Raw genomic sequence first — 18,023 nt, forward strand, 5'->3', positions numbered from 1 at the left:
AAGGTTCTATTAACCCTCTTCTGTATCTAATTGACAAATTGTACATCTGTAAACAGAAATCTTGTTTCTTCTATGTTCGTTGTCAAGAACTATTATATTTGTATTGTATTTTGCACATCATTAATTAAACACTTCATTTCGACAAACTCTTTTTCTTCCATTCAATTCAACTGTAGTTACGACTGCTCACGAAAGAACGTTTGTTTATTATTTAACAGAATATCAATATAGATCACGAAAACGTGTGGGACAATCACATTATTTAAATATGTTAGGAAAATAATCCTCTTTAATTTTCACGCTTTTGTGATCTAAATAATGTGTCTTTGTCTTTATAAGCATTGTAAATGCTTTACAATACACAATACCGTTTTTATGACAAACTATTTGGTTTGACAGAAAAGCCTACCGACACAAACAAAATCGTAACAGGATTCATCTGTAAGTAAATGTGATATATATTTATGTCTTAACGTAGTTCTGCACGTTTGAAAAACCGGAAGTGATGGCGTAACGTTATTTATCCGGAAAACGTAGAATAAAGCCTGGATTCGGCCTATGGAAATGAAAATTAATTTATGAATTAATTGGAATTGACTTAATTTATTACAATGGCACTGAGCTATATTTCTAAAGTCAAAATATGATAGTAAAACATACGGCACGTTAAAAAATTCAAAATAATGTGTTAAAATTAGCGTGAAATGTCCGGTTCACTTTAATCATAGTCAAATATCTCAAAAATAAGCACACGGACCTATACATTTTATTTCACCAAATTATAGTCCATATGTTTATTAACAACCATGGGAAGTTTCATCAAAATCTACATTGTAGAAAAATTTCTATTTGCGAAAATGTTATGAAAGTTATGATTTTCCCATAGACTCCCATTATGAAATGTTGCATGAGGTCCAAATTTTTCAAAGCAGTCTAGCAATCCAAATCTACATTGTAGAAGAAATTTCGATCTAAACGTGCAGAACTACCTTAAGATCTATAAAACACGTTAAGAAATAATATAATGAATCTAGTAAATTATGTAATATCAAAAGCACGTATAATATAACACGCGCCCACAGCATATTTGTTTGTTAAGCTGTAGAAAAGTACTACGCATTAGCAATCAGATATTCTTAACTATTTTATGAAACAAGAAGTAAAATATTACAATCACACAGCAATATTTTTCTCAATGTGTTGCCCTTTCAATACGTATAAAAGGAAACATAATTACGATTCTTTATCATAGTACTTACCTTATGAAAATATTTAGTTATAATCTCTTGGATACATGTTATTATCCATCTTAAAACACTTAGGCTTGAAATTTCCTTATCAGCACCTGGTTGTCACTATTTGATAATAAAGCCAGTGTTTCGGCTGGCATTGTCTAAAATAACAAATGTCTTTCTGTCATATGAATTTTCCTTAATGAGAAAAGCATAGAATTCGTACGTCATTTATGTCAAGATTTCATGTCGCTTCTGTCCGGATTGGTTCCAATTATTTCATTATGTTCATCCCGCAATCAATGCCTGAAACAGATAACCCGTCATCGATTTCCGTTGTCTCTCTGAAATCATAATCATGTTTTCTGATGCGTTTGAAAGTCATGTCGTTACGCTGGTAAGGCTAAATATTAATAATAATTGAATTGCAGGCCCTTTTCACCTATTAAATACTTGAAACGTTTAACTTTTATTTGTATTGTAAGTTAGAGACTAGAAAGATGTATTTCTTGATAATTGTCATGTTGATTGAACAGGATATTGACTTGACGGACAAATCAAAATATCGCTGATACCGTCCCTAATTTGCTAGTAAAATTCATGTCTCATACATATTTTGTCAAATAAAACATCAAATGACTTATGGGTACAAATATTGCCCATATTCGGTATATAGCACAGACTTTCAATAACTATTTGAAACCTTATTATGCACTTATCAAACCAAAGGCAGTTAGAGAATCACATCACTTGGTGAGCTACTATGTTTAGGCTATGATTTATAATTATGCAGAACTTAGTTACATTAAAACTATTTCAGAAATAATATATACAACTGAAATTTTCCGGCAAGAAACAAAATATTTTTTCTACCTGTCTGCGCAACATAATGACGTCATCAACTGTTGCTGCCTTATGGGATCATTAAACATTTCCATTAAAATGGCCTGTGATCAAAATAAACACATCACAGAAGTCTTTCAGGCATTTGTCATTTTGCAAAACAGTACTCATGATGTTATCGTGTAGGAAGTTCTCCCGGAGACTGCTTTTTGTGTTGCGTAATTGTATAATATCTCGGTCTGTTTCAAACATTGTCAGAGTGACAGAGTTACTGTCCGACAAAAGTGTACAGTGCATGAGTTTTGGAAACACTGAATACTCGTAGCCGTCTATAAAATAGGGAACAAGAGCAAATATATTTCAAATTTGAAAAAAGAATACGTAACTATTTATTTTATTTTGTTATTCAATGTGACACCTACCAAAACTGGAAGGGATTTTTTAAAATATTAAATCACGAATTAATTCCATTATACTAACGCAGCATTTCACTCTCATTAAACTAGTATCGGCTATGTCAGAGTTCTGGTTATGTCAATGATAAAATGTCTCAGCACATAAATGGTTCCAGTCTATTCAAAGGGACAGTGTCAGTATCTTTTTTTTCTATTCCATTTATAAGAAAGATACTATTAGAAAATACATTGTCACTGTCAAAAATCTGCCTCTGATTGTGACAGTCATCGCGGAAGTTTGAAGAGCAATTGGAATTAAATAATATTGAGGAGTAGGAATGGTTTAATAATTAACTATAAAATTATTTTCTAGTACAAAGTACAAGCGGTAGATATTCGTTTAATGAGTTTCACCACATTGTGTTTCATTAATTGTTAAAAAAAAGAATATAACTCAGTTGTAATCTTTAAAAACTTTTTATTTCAAAAGTTGTGTTTACATTTCAGCTATATTTAAGCCGCAGGGTCTTTGCAGGTACCTCCACATGGATCAGGACAACACACCTGGTTGTTTGTACAATCATTGTTGTTCATACAGTTGTAGGTCGGGCTCATCATGTTGAAGGGACATATGTTCATCATGTTCGGAGGTGGACATCGCGGATCTGTAAAAAAAGACACACTCGTATATATTCCAGTTTCGATGTTGCTCAGTGCAGACCTGTAGCGGTCTCCATCGCATGCCTGGAAGTGATGCATCTTAATAAGAGCGCACTGCAAAAATACGCAAATAATTGCATGTCCGCACGCATTTAGTGTATAATATTTATGATATACTGACTAAAGGTAAGGGTTAGATTTCCATGGTTACAATATATATACGTTAAAGATGTTTATCACGGGCCCTTACTTTTTAAATTTTACAATACCCATAGTATCAGAAGATTTGGATTTAATTTGTTGAAAAAGAGTGATGTAATAAAGATCATAGATACGTAAAGTTGCAAACATTTTAGTGTTTCTGGCTGTTACACTATTGATTGACTTTGTCACTGTTGCCTGTTACTGGCTGCGACTTTGCTCTAGCCAAAACAACTTTCTGGCGCATAAATATGACAAATTGAATATTGAATGGTGTTCAAATAACATAGGTTCTTACTTAAAATGATTATTCCAGCAGTTATGATAGTGGTATCGTGACCACTAATTTTGCAGAGTGAAGTAAGGAATCTGAATAATAGCTCTTGAATAAGATATCCGTGGAAGTATTCCATGCAACGATCTAAATCAATCCAGTTATTTAATGTTTCACATAAAGGGTATTTTCAGCTTAACCTTTAGCCTGCTGGCGTCAAATGATTCTGCCTTTCGACCAGTACAGACCAAGATCAGCCTGCATCCCGGTAAGGTTGATCGTGGTCTACACTGTTCGCTTTTCAGTCGGTAAATTTTCAGTCAACACCCATACGAAAACTAATTGGTACTTCCTAAATTGAATGATATACCAACCAAGTTTAGAAATTAAGGAGGGCACAGGTTAACATTAAATGCAGACATGACCCTTTATCGGTAAATAAAAAGTATTTTAACTATATTCATTTTTATTACTTATTGAAAAACTCCGTCATGTATCATATTACCTGGCATGTTTAAACAGCACATTCCGATTGATGCTCCAGGGATTAGATAACGGCACGTGCTACCGTTTGGGCATAGAAAAGGTCTTTGTCCACATAAACCCACTACCCCATAGTTGCACGCAGACTCTACAGCTAAAAGACATACAATCAAAACAGGACATTTAAAGAAATAAAAACAACAACAAAATCAACACACAATGAGAATATATCTTCAGACCAACTCATTAAGTAGCAAAGAAAATCTCCTATATAAGTGACCCCCATGCCAGACATCTGAATCCCCAATAAACAGGATCCTTTCTGGTCCAGTCTGATAAGGGTCCATAAAACCCATGTAGACTTGACATGTAGTCCATGTCAAAGGATCATAAATTTTATTTATATGTACTTATAACTGGTTATTTCCTGTGCTTTGCATTTTATTGATTGAAATGCAGCTTTTTTTTGGAATACACACAAAATTATTTTATTTGATAATAAACTCTCACCTTTATTTCATAAAAAATAAAATAAATAATTATTTAAAACTGAATAAGAGAAATGACAAGTATTTTTTATTCACTTATTATGATCTTTTTATCCAAATAACAAAATAAAACCAGAAAAATTGATCATTGCTGGATTTTATTAGAATAAGAAGCGTTTAGTTGCATTTTTAATAAATAAAAAAGAAATATGGACAGAAGGATTTTATATATTGAAAATGCATTCAGGCCACAAAATGGGAAGGGCCCACACTTATTTTTAACTGAGTTATAAGAAAAAATTGCTAATTGCAGAAAATTCTGATTATAGTATAAGAACAGTTACTGCGAATTGTAAATATATAGTTCCCAGTGGTTAGCCTAAATACATTTTCTTTTATTTATAATAAAATCCAGCAATAAAGAGATATCATTGCTCAAAATACACATTATTTATTATTTATAAAAGGTGCCGGAATGCATTTTCTTTTATTTTACTAAAATCGGCATTATTTATGCAGATATTCATTGCTAAAAATATTATGTACAATAGTAAGCGATGATATATAAATATTTGCATTCTAAAAAGTATCATGTATCTTTACTAAAATATTTAATTTAGATATTCTTCAGTACAAATGTAATAAATACTATATTATAACAATTATGCATATAATTTTTTAAAGGTTTTACAGCTTATTTTATATGAAGTAATATGCTTATAATATATAAAATATCATGTTTACTAAATAATGTTATAGTTTACATATACTATAAAGTAATTCTCTGTTTAAAATATTTAGTTATACCTTAAATTCAATCACATGAACAATAAATCTATTCAGGCATATATTTTTTGCGTTTTTCATATCTCGTCAGTGTAAAAACATGTAAGAAAAAAAATTCATTTGACTTAATTACAACATGTAAGCAATAAACTTAAAGTGTTTGAGAACTGTGTTATTTATGTCTCTGTTCTTTCATATATAAGAAAGAGACGTTGTTAAAAGCTGATATCAAACATATCAAATAATAATAAAACTTACCTGTGACAGCAAATAAAAGCAAGAGAGGGTATGCAGTGTGCATAAAAAGCATCTTCAATTGTCCCCTTTGAGTAATGCTGAGATTAATATCATCTTTTTTAAGACAGCTTTTTATACTTTCACAGATGCTTTGTCGTAAGACATACGTGGTAGATGAGGAAAAACAATATGCAGGAACGGACCTGGTTGCAATAAATCTTACACATTCAGTTAAGTTTAAAAAGGCAGCAAAATATTGTAAAATGTACAACCTTACATTTAACGTCTTTTTATTTTGAAAATCGCTCTTCAAATATTATCAGATTTTAGAAGTATGGCTTAGCTAAAGCACATATTTCATTAAAACTCAATGTCAACTTTCTCTAATATAAGCAACCTCACCTAATCCGAACCACCGGATCCGCACCTAATTCATTCAATTTTAAATTTACAAGTACCTACTTTTTGTGTCACAATTTAAGATTTTAAATGTTTTAACCGGAGGCAGTAACACATATGTTTTGCACAAAGAAAATACGAAACATATCCTGAAGTTATTGAAGCATAAAAATGTACACACGATTATCACATTGTGGTTTAAGGAGACATCAAACTTTGCACCTGCAACTGAACATAATTATTGTTTTATTAAAGCAATAAAATGAACTTTTGTTGCTACATGCAATTAAATGCAGAAAAATATACATTTCTCAGTGTTCAAATGTCCAAAGAGTAAAGGTAATTGTGCAATGTGATGTTTTTCTCATGTGCTACTGAACACTGATTCAGTTGAGTGACAATAATGAATTGGAATATATACCAAAACATGAAAATGAATTATGCTACTTAAGTAGCAGGTTTGACGAACCGTGTATTAAATTTGAAGTTATTCATTTTCTTCGTTAGATATGAAGTTGGTACAAACAGATCTTGGAATTAAATCGCCAGTCATTAAAGTCGAGATTACTTGCAAGCATTTCTTTATTCCTTCAGAAGGCAAATAGGTTCTCAGTTTTAAGTTGAAACGGACTTGCACTTCTCTAAAATAACACATCTGTCTTTAACATAATATACAAAAACATTTTATAGCCTGTAAAAGTTTCTAGTATTAAGTATCATCTGAGCCGTGCCATGGGAAAACCAACATAGTGGCTTTGCGACCAGCATGGATCCAGACCAGCCTGCGCATCCGCGCAGTCTGGTCAGGATCCATGCTGTTCACTTTCAAAGCCTATTGCAATTAGAGAAACTGTTAGCGAACAGCATGGATCCTGACCAGACTGCGCGGATGCGCAGGCTGGCCTGGATCCATGCTGGTCGCAAAGCCACTGTGTTGGTTTTCCCATGGCACGGCTCATCTGAATTAAGAAGTCTGAAATCTGCGTAAATCAGAGACCTTATTCATCAACGTTTGAATTCGCAAATTTTAGTGAAACTGAAACATAGAAGTATGTTCTGAATGGTAAATGTGCTGAATTTTTACTCTTCGAAAATACGTTTTGAAGAAAGGTATTACAAAACTGAATACAAAGGTACTGGTTCTATTTTTTTCAGGTCATCGGTATGGCGGCCATTTTGAATTTTCATTCTGTTCATAAACTGGCATATCTCTTTATGAAAATGACATTTTTGACAAACATTTAGTGTAAGTTTTTCATTTTTATTAATCTGAACTTAATTAAACATATATGTAAACAAAAAAGAACAAAGTTTACACATTCATTGATGAAACAATAATCAATGCATTCTTTTTTCTATAATCAAAATTGATATTTTTACTCACATATTTTACTACTCTGAAGGGTTTACAGTAGCATGCAGGCTGAAGTGTTTTGTTTTCTTTTATTAGTGCATTACACATACAGTACATTAGTAACATTCTCACAAATAATTTCAATACTTAGTAAACGGAATTGACAATATGTGATATAAAAAGATATATTTTTGTAAACTAACATACAACATCGCAATTTTCAGCTTTAGTAACTTGAACATTTACGAAAAGCATTGCATGGATGGATGTCGATTTCAAGATGCAAAATGACAAAAACAACAATAACTGTCTTATTTCAGTAATTACTCTGAAGTTTTTGGTTCATGTGGGCTTGAGGGTTGTTTGTTTCATACTTCATTACCTCTCATGAACATACTTAATCAATCCGGGTGTGCTGTTCTTTTACTTGGTTGTCCTGTATGCCGGGAAAGGATCTGCTTGTGTCAGGTTGCGGTTGTAAAATGTATCTAAGTATTTAACTTCAGTTTTGTTTATATACTCTCTGTGCCTTTGGGATCATGGTGTTCGTTCAATGTTCATGTATGATAGAAATTCTGCATAATCCAGTGATAGAGGACGTGACGCAAGTGGCACATTTCATAAACTGTCATAAACAAACTCAATCAAATCAAGTCTGCTATATGTTTGCTTGCTTGTGCTTTATGCTTCAAAACGATTTTCTAATATATGTCGTTTTCTGAATATTCATTTACTGACATAAAAAAACATCGTTCGGCACCTTTAGACTTACATAACCCAATGTATTGAATATATGTCTGTATCTGTATTTGAAACTAGACTGAGCTTGCTTAGCGTAATAAACCGTGGGAGACGTTTAGGCACGAAAGTAACATAAATCACTCTATTGTCTTTGCACGGAACTCACTACTGTCCAGACTGTTCCAGTGCAACATGTTTCCGCCTACCTGTTCTGTTTTATATTTCTAATTACAAATCCTCTGTCACTCTTCATTATCATTCGAAGTAGGCCAGTCTATCTATTGATTAGTTTCAATGCATGTCATTAATTCTCCCGCATTGAATGTACTCACGCATTGAATGTACACTATTAAACCTACGTAAAACCTAACCCCTAGCCTTTAGTCACTCAATACATGCGTACATCCCATAGGGGCAATTTAATGTTGGCGGTCATATATATATAATTTATCTTAATCTCGATAAAACTGTTTTGTATAAAAGAGAAGGAAAATAAACATGTGACGTATAGATGTTAAAGTAAAAATGTACTTATCAAGAGCGCTCTTTTTTTTACAGCAGAAAAATCATCTATTACACTATAGTCATTACAGTTTTTATAAAAAAATTATATAAAAGAAAAATCTCCTTCAGTTTTATAAAAGTGTATTTTCTACTTCAAAAATCATAATAAAGTATTTATAAAAAAGAAACTCGTGTAAAATTCTGATAAAGTTGGCAAAACCTAAAGAAAAAAGAGAGATAGAGAAAAAACAAAAACAAAAGGGACAAGGTGCTTACATAAGAGATGATTACCATAATATGCCAGTATTTTACAAGGGAGGCAACTCTTACAAACATGTTATATGTACTTATGTAGTTACATTTCTTATTACATAAATTTACTTCAATTTTAAATAACTTGATACTAGAAAAATGTAGAAAAAAAAAACAATACAAAAATGAAGAGGTACAAGGCCAGTAAGAGATAGCTGTCAGTCAGTCAGAATGAAATAGTAAATTGACCTTCATAGTGCAAGTTGTGTCTCTTTTTTAAGAATGAGTGAAGAGAAATGAAAAACAAAACAAAACAAAAAACAACAACCAACATGTGCAGCTACTTTGACCCAGACCCGCTGACACACTCAATTATCATTACTAAGCAATTATAGAAACTTGTGCCATTTTTTAAAACTGTTCATATTTTGGTGTTTAATTGCAATATATATCTCTGTCCTCAAACAATTTAAAATACTGTTGGTAAATATTTGCAAAGTAGGGCTTGAGTGACCTTTACCAATTAGTATCACCATTTGGACATATAGTTTTAATCAATCTTCTAAAATCAATCCAAAACCTGATTGAAATGTCACAAGCTGAAATAATGTTTTTTAGTTTCTGAATGGGTGTAACAAAATGAACACCTATTATTTCTTTTCCCCATCGTTTGCAGTAGATAATTTGTGCCAATAATTCTATGATTAAATTTAAACCACTGTAATTTAGGGTCTCTCGTTAAGCAAAAGGGAAATTATACGTGTAAGTCCAGTTAAAGTAAGCATTCAAATTTAATATGTCTCTCCATTTTCTACAAGAATATCCTAGGAAAACATCTTTCCAGAACAGTCACTACCAAATTTTGTAAATTCATTAAGGAACGGATATTCATGGGTGATAAAATTTAAATATTTTGTATTATAACTTATGTATCTTCCCAACCTTGTAACTTTTAGCGCGGAGATAAATGTTTCTAAGTTAACTATCCTGATACCACCATATTCATAACACTGTATGATGACAGTTCTCTTTATTTTGTCTGGACCAGAATTCCACAAAAACTTGTAAAATTGGTTCTGTAAAAGTATCACTATTAGGATTTGGGAAACTCATAATTAGGTGATTTAATTTTGATAATGCCAATATTTAGATGACTATATTCTTGTCTTCCTGACATAAATTCAGTTTGATATTCACTTTGTCTAATTAATTTATATAATACTGATTTCAAACGTTGCGCAATACTTGCAGAGGCAATTGTGTATGAGATATTTAGTAGAAATATTGGACGCCAATTTTCAATGTATTGTTTATTTTTATTTCCTTTGGAAATACAAGTTATGACCCCTTGTTTGACAGTAACTTATAATTCATCTGTATCAAATGCATGGTTAATTGAACTAACCAGGAAATGACCTATATCTGCCCATAGGAATTTTAAAAAAGGCAGCAGTGAAACCACTGCTTCCTGGTGAGGAATCATTGATTTTTTTAAGCTTACAGGCATCTCACCATAACTCAGATGTCATGTTTATGCTTGTTTTTCTTCAACATTGAGTCTAGGTATTTCATCAATCTGTACAATATCCTCCAATTCTATGTTTTTTGTCTGTCTGTATGGATATAAGTTATTACAATGTTTTGCAACTTCACTCATGGTATCTGCCTAGTTTGTAAACAGAAATCCTGATGTTGAATACAAGGAGTTCATTAATTTTGATACATAATTTCTGTTCTAAAAGTTACAAAAATAATTAAATGGTTTCTCTCCTTCTGATACCTATTTAGTCCTTAATCTAATAATGACCACTTGCATCTTTTGCCCTTAATTCTGCAAGGTTTTAAGCCTTCAAAAGATTAAATTTCCATTAAAAGAGGTTTAAGAAACAATGAATCCTTAATACCAAATTTCATATGTTCAATATTTATATTTTCTACAGGACTTTTTTTATTCTGAATTGCTGAAGGATATTGTATTTTGATTTGCTTTATGTGATATTTTATCTTTACAACATATTAAGTTTCCTTCAACAAAGGGTAATTGAATTTCCAAAAATACATCCCTTTTTAAATCTACCAAAATCCAATACTTAACGATATCATTGAGTGGTTCTGTACCAAGGCTCTATTGAAACCGCTTATTTTTTTGTGTATAATTTAGTTGATATCAGAAAACTCAGTCTTGCTGTTTTAATTGGATTTCTATTGAACCATGTGTATTGCCTTTCTTTATATTTTGTGCTCTCCTGTAGTCAATCAAAACACAGTATTATCATCTGCAGAACTACCTCCTCACACGCTGTAGATTAGTTTACATTCAAATAATTAACGTAGTCAACATCAGGAATCTTGAACCAAATTATGATCTCCCACTGTGAAGCATGCACTATCCAACTGAATCACTTTATTCTTTAAGGTTGTGTAAAAAGTAGAATGATCTTTATTGGCACATGCAAAAAGAACATTAAAGTACTAACATTTTCAATGCATGCATTTAAAGTAAGTAAATTGCCACCTTGATCGTTTTTTCTATGCTTTTGAACTTGAGTTCAATGTTATTATCAATTAATATTGCATCCCCTCTCGACTGGCTATTAAATTGCTAAATTAGCATGCATAGTCCCATTGACTTCGACTAAAATTGACCTCTCTGTCAGTAAAATGTGTGTCTTGTAAAAAGTAAATATGGTGTTTTAACCTGTTGAATAATTTAGGACATCTTTTCTCTTCTTACTGTCTCCTGAACCTTGGACGCTCATTAAGACAAGGTTAACTTTCAGTCATATTGTGTCATTTTAATGCTATCGTATATACCATTAAGATATTTGAAAGTTGTAGTTGGTTATTCTATATTACTAGTCTGTATGACATAAAGATCTCTTAGCTTAACCGAAAATCTTAATATTCTCATAATTTCTCATTTCTTAGTGCGGAGAGTCAGTGGCAGGTATCTCAGTTGGTTAGAGCACCCCAGACATGTTAGAACAATGTCATTGGGAGGTCTCAGGTTCAAATCCTGATCTGACACTTGTCCTCACATATAAGCTCCGGTAATGTCAAATCAAACTTTCAAAAATGTTACAATAAGTTAAAAATTCATTTCTGTATTTGATCTAAAATACTTTTCATGACATAACACATTTTAGAAAGTGTTTCGAGCATTTGGAGAACTAACGAGACTGGTGCTTTTATTTTTTCCGATGAATTTTGTTCTTACACTGTCCTTTAAACCCTCATAAAATGTTGCCGTCTATATACATGAAAGCAGTAGTTATACCAGTATACTAAAGTAACAATTTTGTTTAATTTTCCTACCTTTTAAAAGAGGAGGTCAAGAGGCAATGCAAACGGGAACATGTATGTTCTTTGTACTAGTATTTCAGATGAAATTTTAAAAATAATTAAGCACATTAGTCCTTTTTAGATGAATGGCAACCCGGATGGCATGGCTTAAATAAATAACATATTTTTTATGTACACAATGCCTTTTTTTCTACTGATCTGTATACTTTCCTAACGACTGTTTGATCTGTCAAAATATTGTAAAATATAGAAATAACTGCAAAAAAGAATCCCTAGTAACAAAGTGAGTTTGTAATTTGTTTCGCAAAATAATACAGTGTTCTTGTTTCAGTTGCAGGGGAATAGTGGCAGGGCCAGTAAGGAGGGGAAATTGTATGGCATCAACTGAAATAGGGGGAAACCAGTAGTTTGCAATTTTTTATTTATAATAAAGTTCAGAAGAAAGGGTCTTAAAAGCACATTGCATTGTGTTTTAAATCATTAATGGTACGGTAGACATATGTGTTAAAGGATTTTGTTGGAAAAGGTAAAAAGAGTGGAGGAGAATTTGTCAAAGATTGGGGATTAAACATACGTTTTGAGAGAGTTGGGTCGAATTTCGGCAAAAAAGACTAAATACACTAATATGTATTGAACAGCTCTGGAACCATTCATAAAGAAGAAGGCAACAAACAAAAATATGTTGAAGGTGACAATGAGAAAAAGCCGAGTTATTTCATGGTAAGTTTTGAAAGTATGAATGTATACACATTATATTATTCTAATCATTTGAAATAGTTGCTGACATATAAACTGAAATAGCTACCTCATCTTCATCTTCATCATTGCTAGCAGATTCTGTTGTGCGTGCTATAGTTGTAACCATGACCAAATTTTACTCTAACAAATATGATATTATGTGCTATGTGTTGCGATGGTAGGGGGCGGAGGAAAGGAATGGTCAAGCACGTGAAAGCTACCACTTGAAATAAGTCTTTTTCGTAGCCCGTATGTAGGTATATTTTTATTTCTTAACAGTTGATATTATGTGATGTGGATGGCGGTTGTAGGATGAGGAGGAGGAGGGGAATGGTCCAGCACCACTCAATACTTGAGATTATCCTCTCTGTAGACCGTATGTACGTATATCATATCATGCAAAAGTGTAATTTTGAAAGCATTGCCTCCTCCTTTATTTTAGTATATGTACAATTATCCAACAACACTTTGTTATCGGTCATTATCAGTCATTAGTATAGAGGTAAGACAGAAGGTAGTGACGTCATGCTTTATGTTATAGAATGTTGTAGTAATGCTTCCGTCAATGATCCCATTCCGCTTCTGGCTGGACATGCGTGATTTCAAATGTTAAGATGTACTACTTTCTTAAAAACTAGGATACATCTGCGTTCGCTAATTGTTGTTAATTCAAAAACTAACATATATTTATTTAAGCACCTTTCATAAAAGCGAAGGTATACATGTCTACGTACATTTTTGTTCTTTCATAAACTAACATAAATCTATTCCATGTTTTGCCTCAATGTTTTTAACCAAAGAAAATTGTATTGGCATATTTTTTGTTTACTTTGTGACGAATATTTTATTAAAGAAATGTCACTGAATTTTATGTAACAAAAAAAAGTAGAAAAAACACAAGTAGACGCCGTATTTCATGTAAGATTTTAAACGGGCCATTTTAATTTAAAGCCATTTAGTTATTAATGAATAAACGTCTTGAAAACCACTAAATGCTAACTGGTGGTTTTCATATCTGTGCTGAAGTAAAAAAGATGATGTTACGCAGAAAAAAAAAGAAATTTCATCTTATCTATATGTCTATACACTTTCAAGTAGATCTTCTCTTGCAGTTCACATAATTTTTTGTTGAATAACTTTCGCAGATTTTTTTAAAATAAGATCAATTAAGACGCAAAGTCAAAGTCTGTATTTCTAAAACATTCAAATTAAATAAAAGGAAAAAGGAAAAACGAAAATCTTTTGTTGTCGTTATGTTTTGTTGACTGTCGCGGTCTACTGGTAGAGTTTCTTTAAGTGCTTGTAAGCACAAACAAGACAACTCAAATACTAGAAAGTTTTAAATTAGTAAATAACTGTTTGGTTTAATATTGCTTTTTGTTTTAAATATATAAATGTGTTGAAAAAATGTCATTGATGGAATGGTTTTACAAATTTAAAGCGAGAGCCTAAAAGTACTCGTGATATTGGTATTAATAATGCATTTTACATTTTACAACTTTTCATGAATAATAACTTAATATTTGAAAAAAAACTCTACAATTTTCAGAATTGAAAAATAAAGCACATATCGGTCAGGGGCGTAGCGTGATCAGGTTAGATGTTACTCAATGGAAGAGTGTGGGGGAGAAGAATCCCCTCCTCCGGCTGGGTCCGGGGAGCCTCCCCTGCGGGAATTTTAAAGCAAACCTAGAGAAAGGGTGGCTTTTGGTGACGTTTCTCACCAAAACTATGCTTCCTCAGTTTTGAACAAAATATCCACAAACGACTCGGAATGTAAAGGAAGGTCTATATATGTTGATGAACGATACAAATCGGGGTCGAGGAGAGGGGTGGGGGCTGGCATTTTGGAAGGACTTGAACTAGGCTGTTTATTTATTCATGACGAAATTTGTTATTCACAAAGTAAGCAACATGCGCTCTTTTTCCACACTTATTTGTTGTATACAAAATTTGCATTCACTATACATTTTAGTATGGAAAGACAAAAGCGTTAAACATTGCAGTAATAATACCAATGACGGCCCTTTCCGCGAGATTGCACGCGTAATCTGACGTCCTTCACCAAAAACATGAACAAAATGGCCTCGTTCCAAATATTCTTTCAAAAGTGGACGCCAAAACATTCTAAAAGAACATTTAATTATAGCTTTAACTAATTTTTCTGACGTCAAAGATCACAACTGAATGATGCGACTGTATAAATTATCACTGGAGTTAAACGTATTTTAACTAAAACCGAGGAACTGTATTTTTATCGGAAGGCGAATTATAGTTGGACGTTGGCGGGTCTTTTTAACTGTGACTAAAACTTCGATATCTTGAAATTTATTTTGATTTTCTGATACTCCTGGAAAGCAAATCAGTTATTTTTGTAGCAAGCTGTGGTAACATTAAATGGTATTTTTGTGCGTTTTTATAGGCATGAACCATACTGGAAGGCTTCTTGCCAATCAATCAAAAGAATCGCTAGCGCGATTCATGAATTTGCAAGAAGTCCCAGGAAATAGCATTCAATTCTTAAATAAGGTACACATGTGTGCATACGTGTTACAATGGAATATATGCAAATCACCTTGCAATAAATGCTATAAACTGCCTAGGAACTGATTAGACTGCTGAGGACAAACTTTGACTTATGCACAATTTCAAAACAGAAAAATGATGAAGCTATTTCAATAGATTCTTATTTCATTACTAATGTTGTCTACACATTTCCTTTATTATCGTTTCGTGAACTTAGATTTTCTATTTCAGCCTAAACATCTGTCACAAGACTTTTGACTCAGTATCATTATTTACTTGATTTCCAAGGATGTATAGATACATTTCACGGAAATTGTAAGTTTTTAAAATCAATGTTCATGACAAGGACGATTGTTATATTGAAATACAACATGCAAAATGCAACTTGTAAACATGCAACAGATGGCTAAATAACCTAGAAAACAATATAATGCTTACAACATATTTCTTTAGCTGCAATATTTAAAAGAGAATTTACTGTAAATGCTGGTTATGAGCATTGATTACATATGTGTATCCTAGGTTTAAAGAAATCGAGGTATTATCATATTTCAAAGGTATTGATGTGTAGGATGTATATTCACTTCATGCGTTAAATAATTTTGATTGATGTATTTTTCCGCCAATAAATTTTGGGAAATTGGTATCAGGGCATAAGAAGAAGGTGACTGGTGTTGAAACTTTGTTTCTCTATACTCCCCCTTCCCACGACGGAGTGGAGTAGGGTTGCGTAGGTGCCTCTTAGCATAATAGGCCCTTCTTAATATTATCTCCTGAATATTGAATGAGATTCCCAGAGCGAGGCTGAGATGGGTCAGTTGTAAACATTGCTGATAAGCAGAATGGCAGCTACTATAGTGATAGTGATATATACCAGTTTAATCCCTAATATAACATTTTTTTTCTGCTGAAGATTATATTGGAACTTACAAGTTCTCTTCTAAAGAATATTTATGAATATTATAGTGAAAGCTACATACACTATTTTTAAAGTAAGATCAAATATCTATACTTTCGTTGTTGTTGTTTTTCAGCTTGTTTACCTGTATGAAACTAAATCATCAATACACATCTTATCTCTAAAACTGTAACTAATTGGTCAATTTATGCAGCTGTAGAAGTGGCCAGCTTTTAAGTTCTGATTATAAACACTGATTGCTTGTACTATTGGGGCTAGTAAGTTGTTTACATGGTAAAGTTTGTTCAGAGCAGTCAGATTCTTTCCTAACCATATTATTTCATATATCTTAAGTGACACCAACACAGGCTAGCTTATGTACCAACAGCAGCCAAACGGTATGCTTAAGTCTGTGAAAACCATTTAAAAACCCTTATTTGGTTGTCAGTTTTAGGGCACCCTGGTTAGATACAAGTCCAGACAGACAGGTCTATGATCCGACTAGAGATCCCTCCACTTGGGCTATTAAAGATCAAATACCTTCAAGTTAAATTCAGGGAAAAGAAATGATCATCATATAGAAACAAGATTGGCTGGACTACAGTGAAAAACAAACTCAACAATTGTGGAGAAATAACAAAGCATTTAAGTTTAAATGTTTTAAGTTGGCTGGCTAAAGCAATACATTCTTATTTTTTCTAGCGCAGCTCCAGTCCTTCAGTGTTGATATTTCCAGTCCTTGTTCAACATAAAGTAGGACTGCTGTCAATGTTCTTCCTCCAGTTGTAGATGGTTCTTTTGTACTGTCCATTGTTTCACATTTTTTGTCAGAAAATAAATAAATTAAAGGAATTTGAAAACAGCCTCCTTCATTTCTGAAAACTGAAATGACTGAAGTACAATACAAAACATAATGTCAGCAATTATTTTATTTTTCTTACTATTAGACTAAGTGTTCTTTTTTCAAATTCGTCTTGGTTTAAGTTGTGGTCAGCCTGTATAATTTTCATTTTTGAAGTGCTAGGAACAAACAACTGCTGACTTAGAGATCTGTTCAGAAAACAACAACAGAAATCTATGGTATAAAGAATAAATATGGTAAAATTGGAAATGCATTTTACTAGCAAATATACTATTTACTGTAATAACCTTCTTTAATGAAGTTTGTTTATTTTTGAAAAAAATTATTTGACTGCAAACTTCATTTTCGAAAATACAAAAAATGTGATTATAATGAATATTTATATACCTGGAAATCACTCACTGACACACATCTCGCCTGATTTTAACTACCCAATTCATCTTTGGAAAATTTATAAAAACTCAGATTAAAATAACATCAGTCATTTGAATTACACTTTGGAACACATTAAAAGTAAATTATTATTAAACTTTGTGTGTTTTCCTATCTTATCATAAACAGTGTACTTTAACACTGGAAGCAGTAATACTGCTCTGAGATAATGTTTACAACTGACCCATCTCAGCCTCGTTCTGGCAATGGAATGTAAAGCATGCATATAATTTGAGAAGGGGCTATTACCCGGAAAGTATATTCATAACGTAGAAATTAATGAATTGATAGTTTATATGACTGATGTTGAGTGTTATACTATTGCAATGCGGATAACAAAGCCTAAATGTTAATCTTTGAATTTGTTCTTTTTGCTCCCGTTGATTCTCTTTGATTATGGGATAGATAATTAATT

The 18,023-nt window shown here is 32.3% G+C and overlaps 2 protein-coding genes across 3 annotated transcripts in view; both read right to left on the minus strand.

Annotated features, from left to right (window-relative positions):
- Positions 1-18,023, minus strand: part of LOC123552252 (echinoderm microtubule-associated protein-like 2) — a 67,913-nt gene that overhangs the window by 46,033 nt on the left and 3,857 nt on the right. Inside the window, exon 1 of one of the 2 annotated variants that reach the window (XM_053525207.1) lies at positions 1,260-1,530. The exons of the other annotated variant lie outside the window; for it this stretch is intronic. The gene's annotated coding sequence lies outside the window, so the exon portion shown is untranslated. Of the gene's footprint in view, positions 1-1,259; positions 1,531-18,023 lie in introns of those variants that run through there. 2 annotated transcript variants of the gene reach the window in all.
- On the minus strand, positions 2,935-6,368 carry LOC123552267 (uncharacterized). Its single transcript, XM_045341789.2, has 3 exons — positions 5,621-6,368; positions 4,111-4,242; positions 2,935-3,135 (listed from the first exon to the last, which is right to left on the minus strand). The coding sequence occupies exons 1-3, from the start codon at positions 5,670-5,672 to the stop codon at positions 2,984-2,986; spliced, it is 336 nt and encodes a 111-aa protein (XP_045197724.2). The 5' UTR covers positions 5,673-6,368; the 3' UTR covers positions 2,935-2,983.

This window comes from Mercenaria mercenaria, chromosome 15 (assembly GCF_021730395.1).
Source record: "Mercenaria mercenaria strain notata chromosome 15, MADL_Memer_1, whole genome shotgun sequence".
In the NCBI taxonomy this organism is placed as follows: domain Eukaryota; kingdom Metazoa; phylum Mollusca; class Bivalvia; order Venerida; family Veneridae; genus Mercenaria; species Mercenaria mercenaria.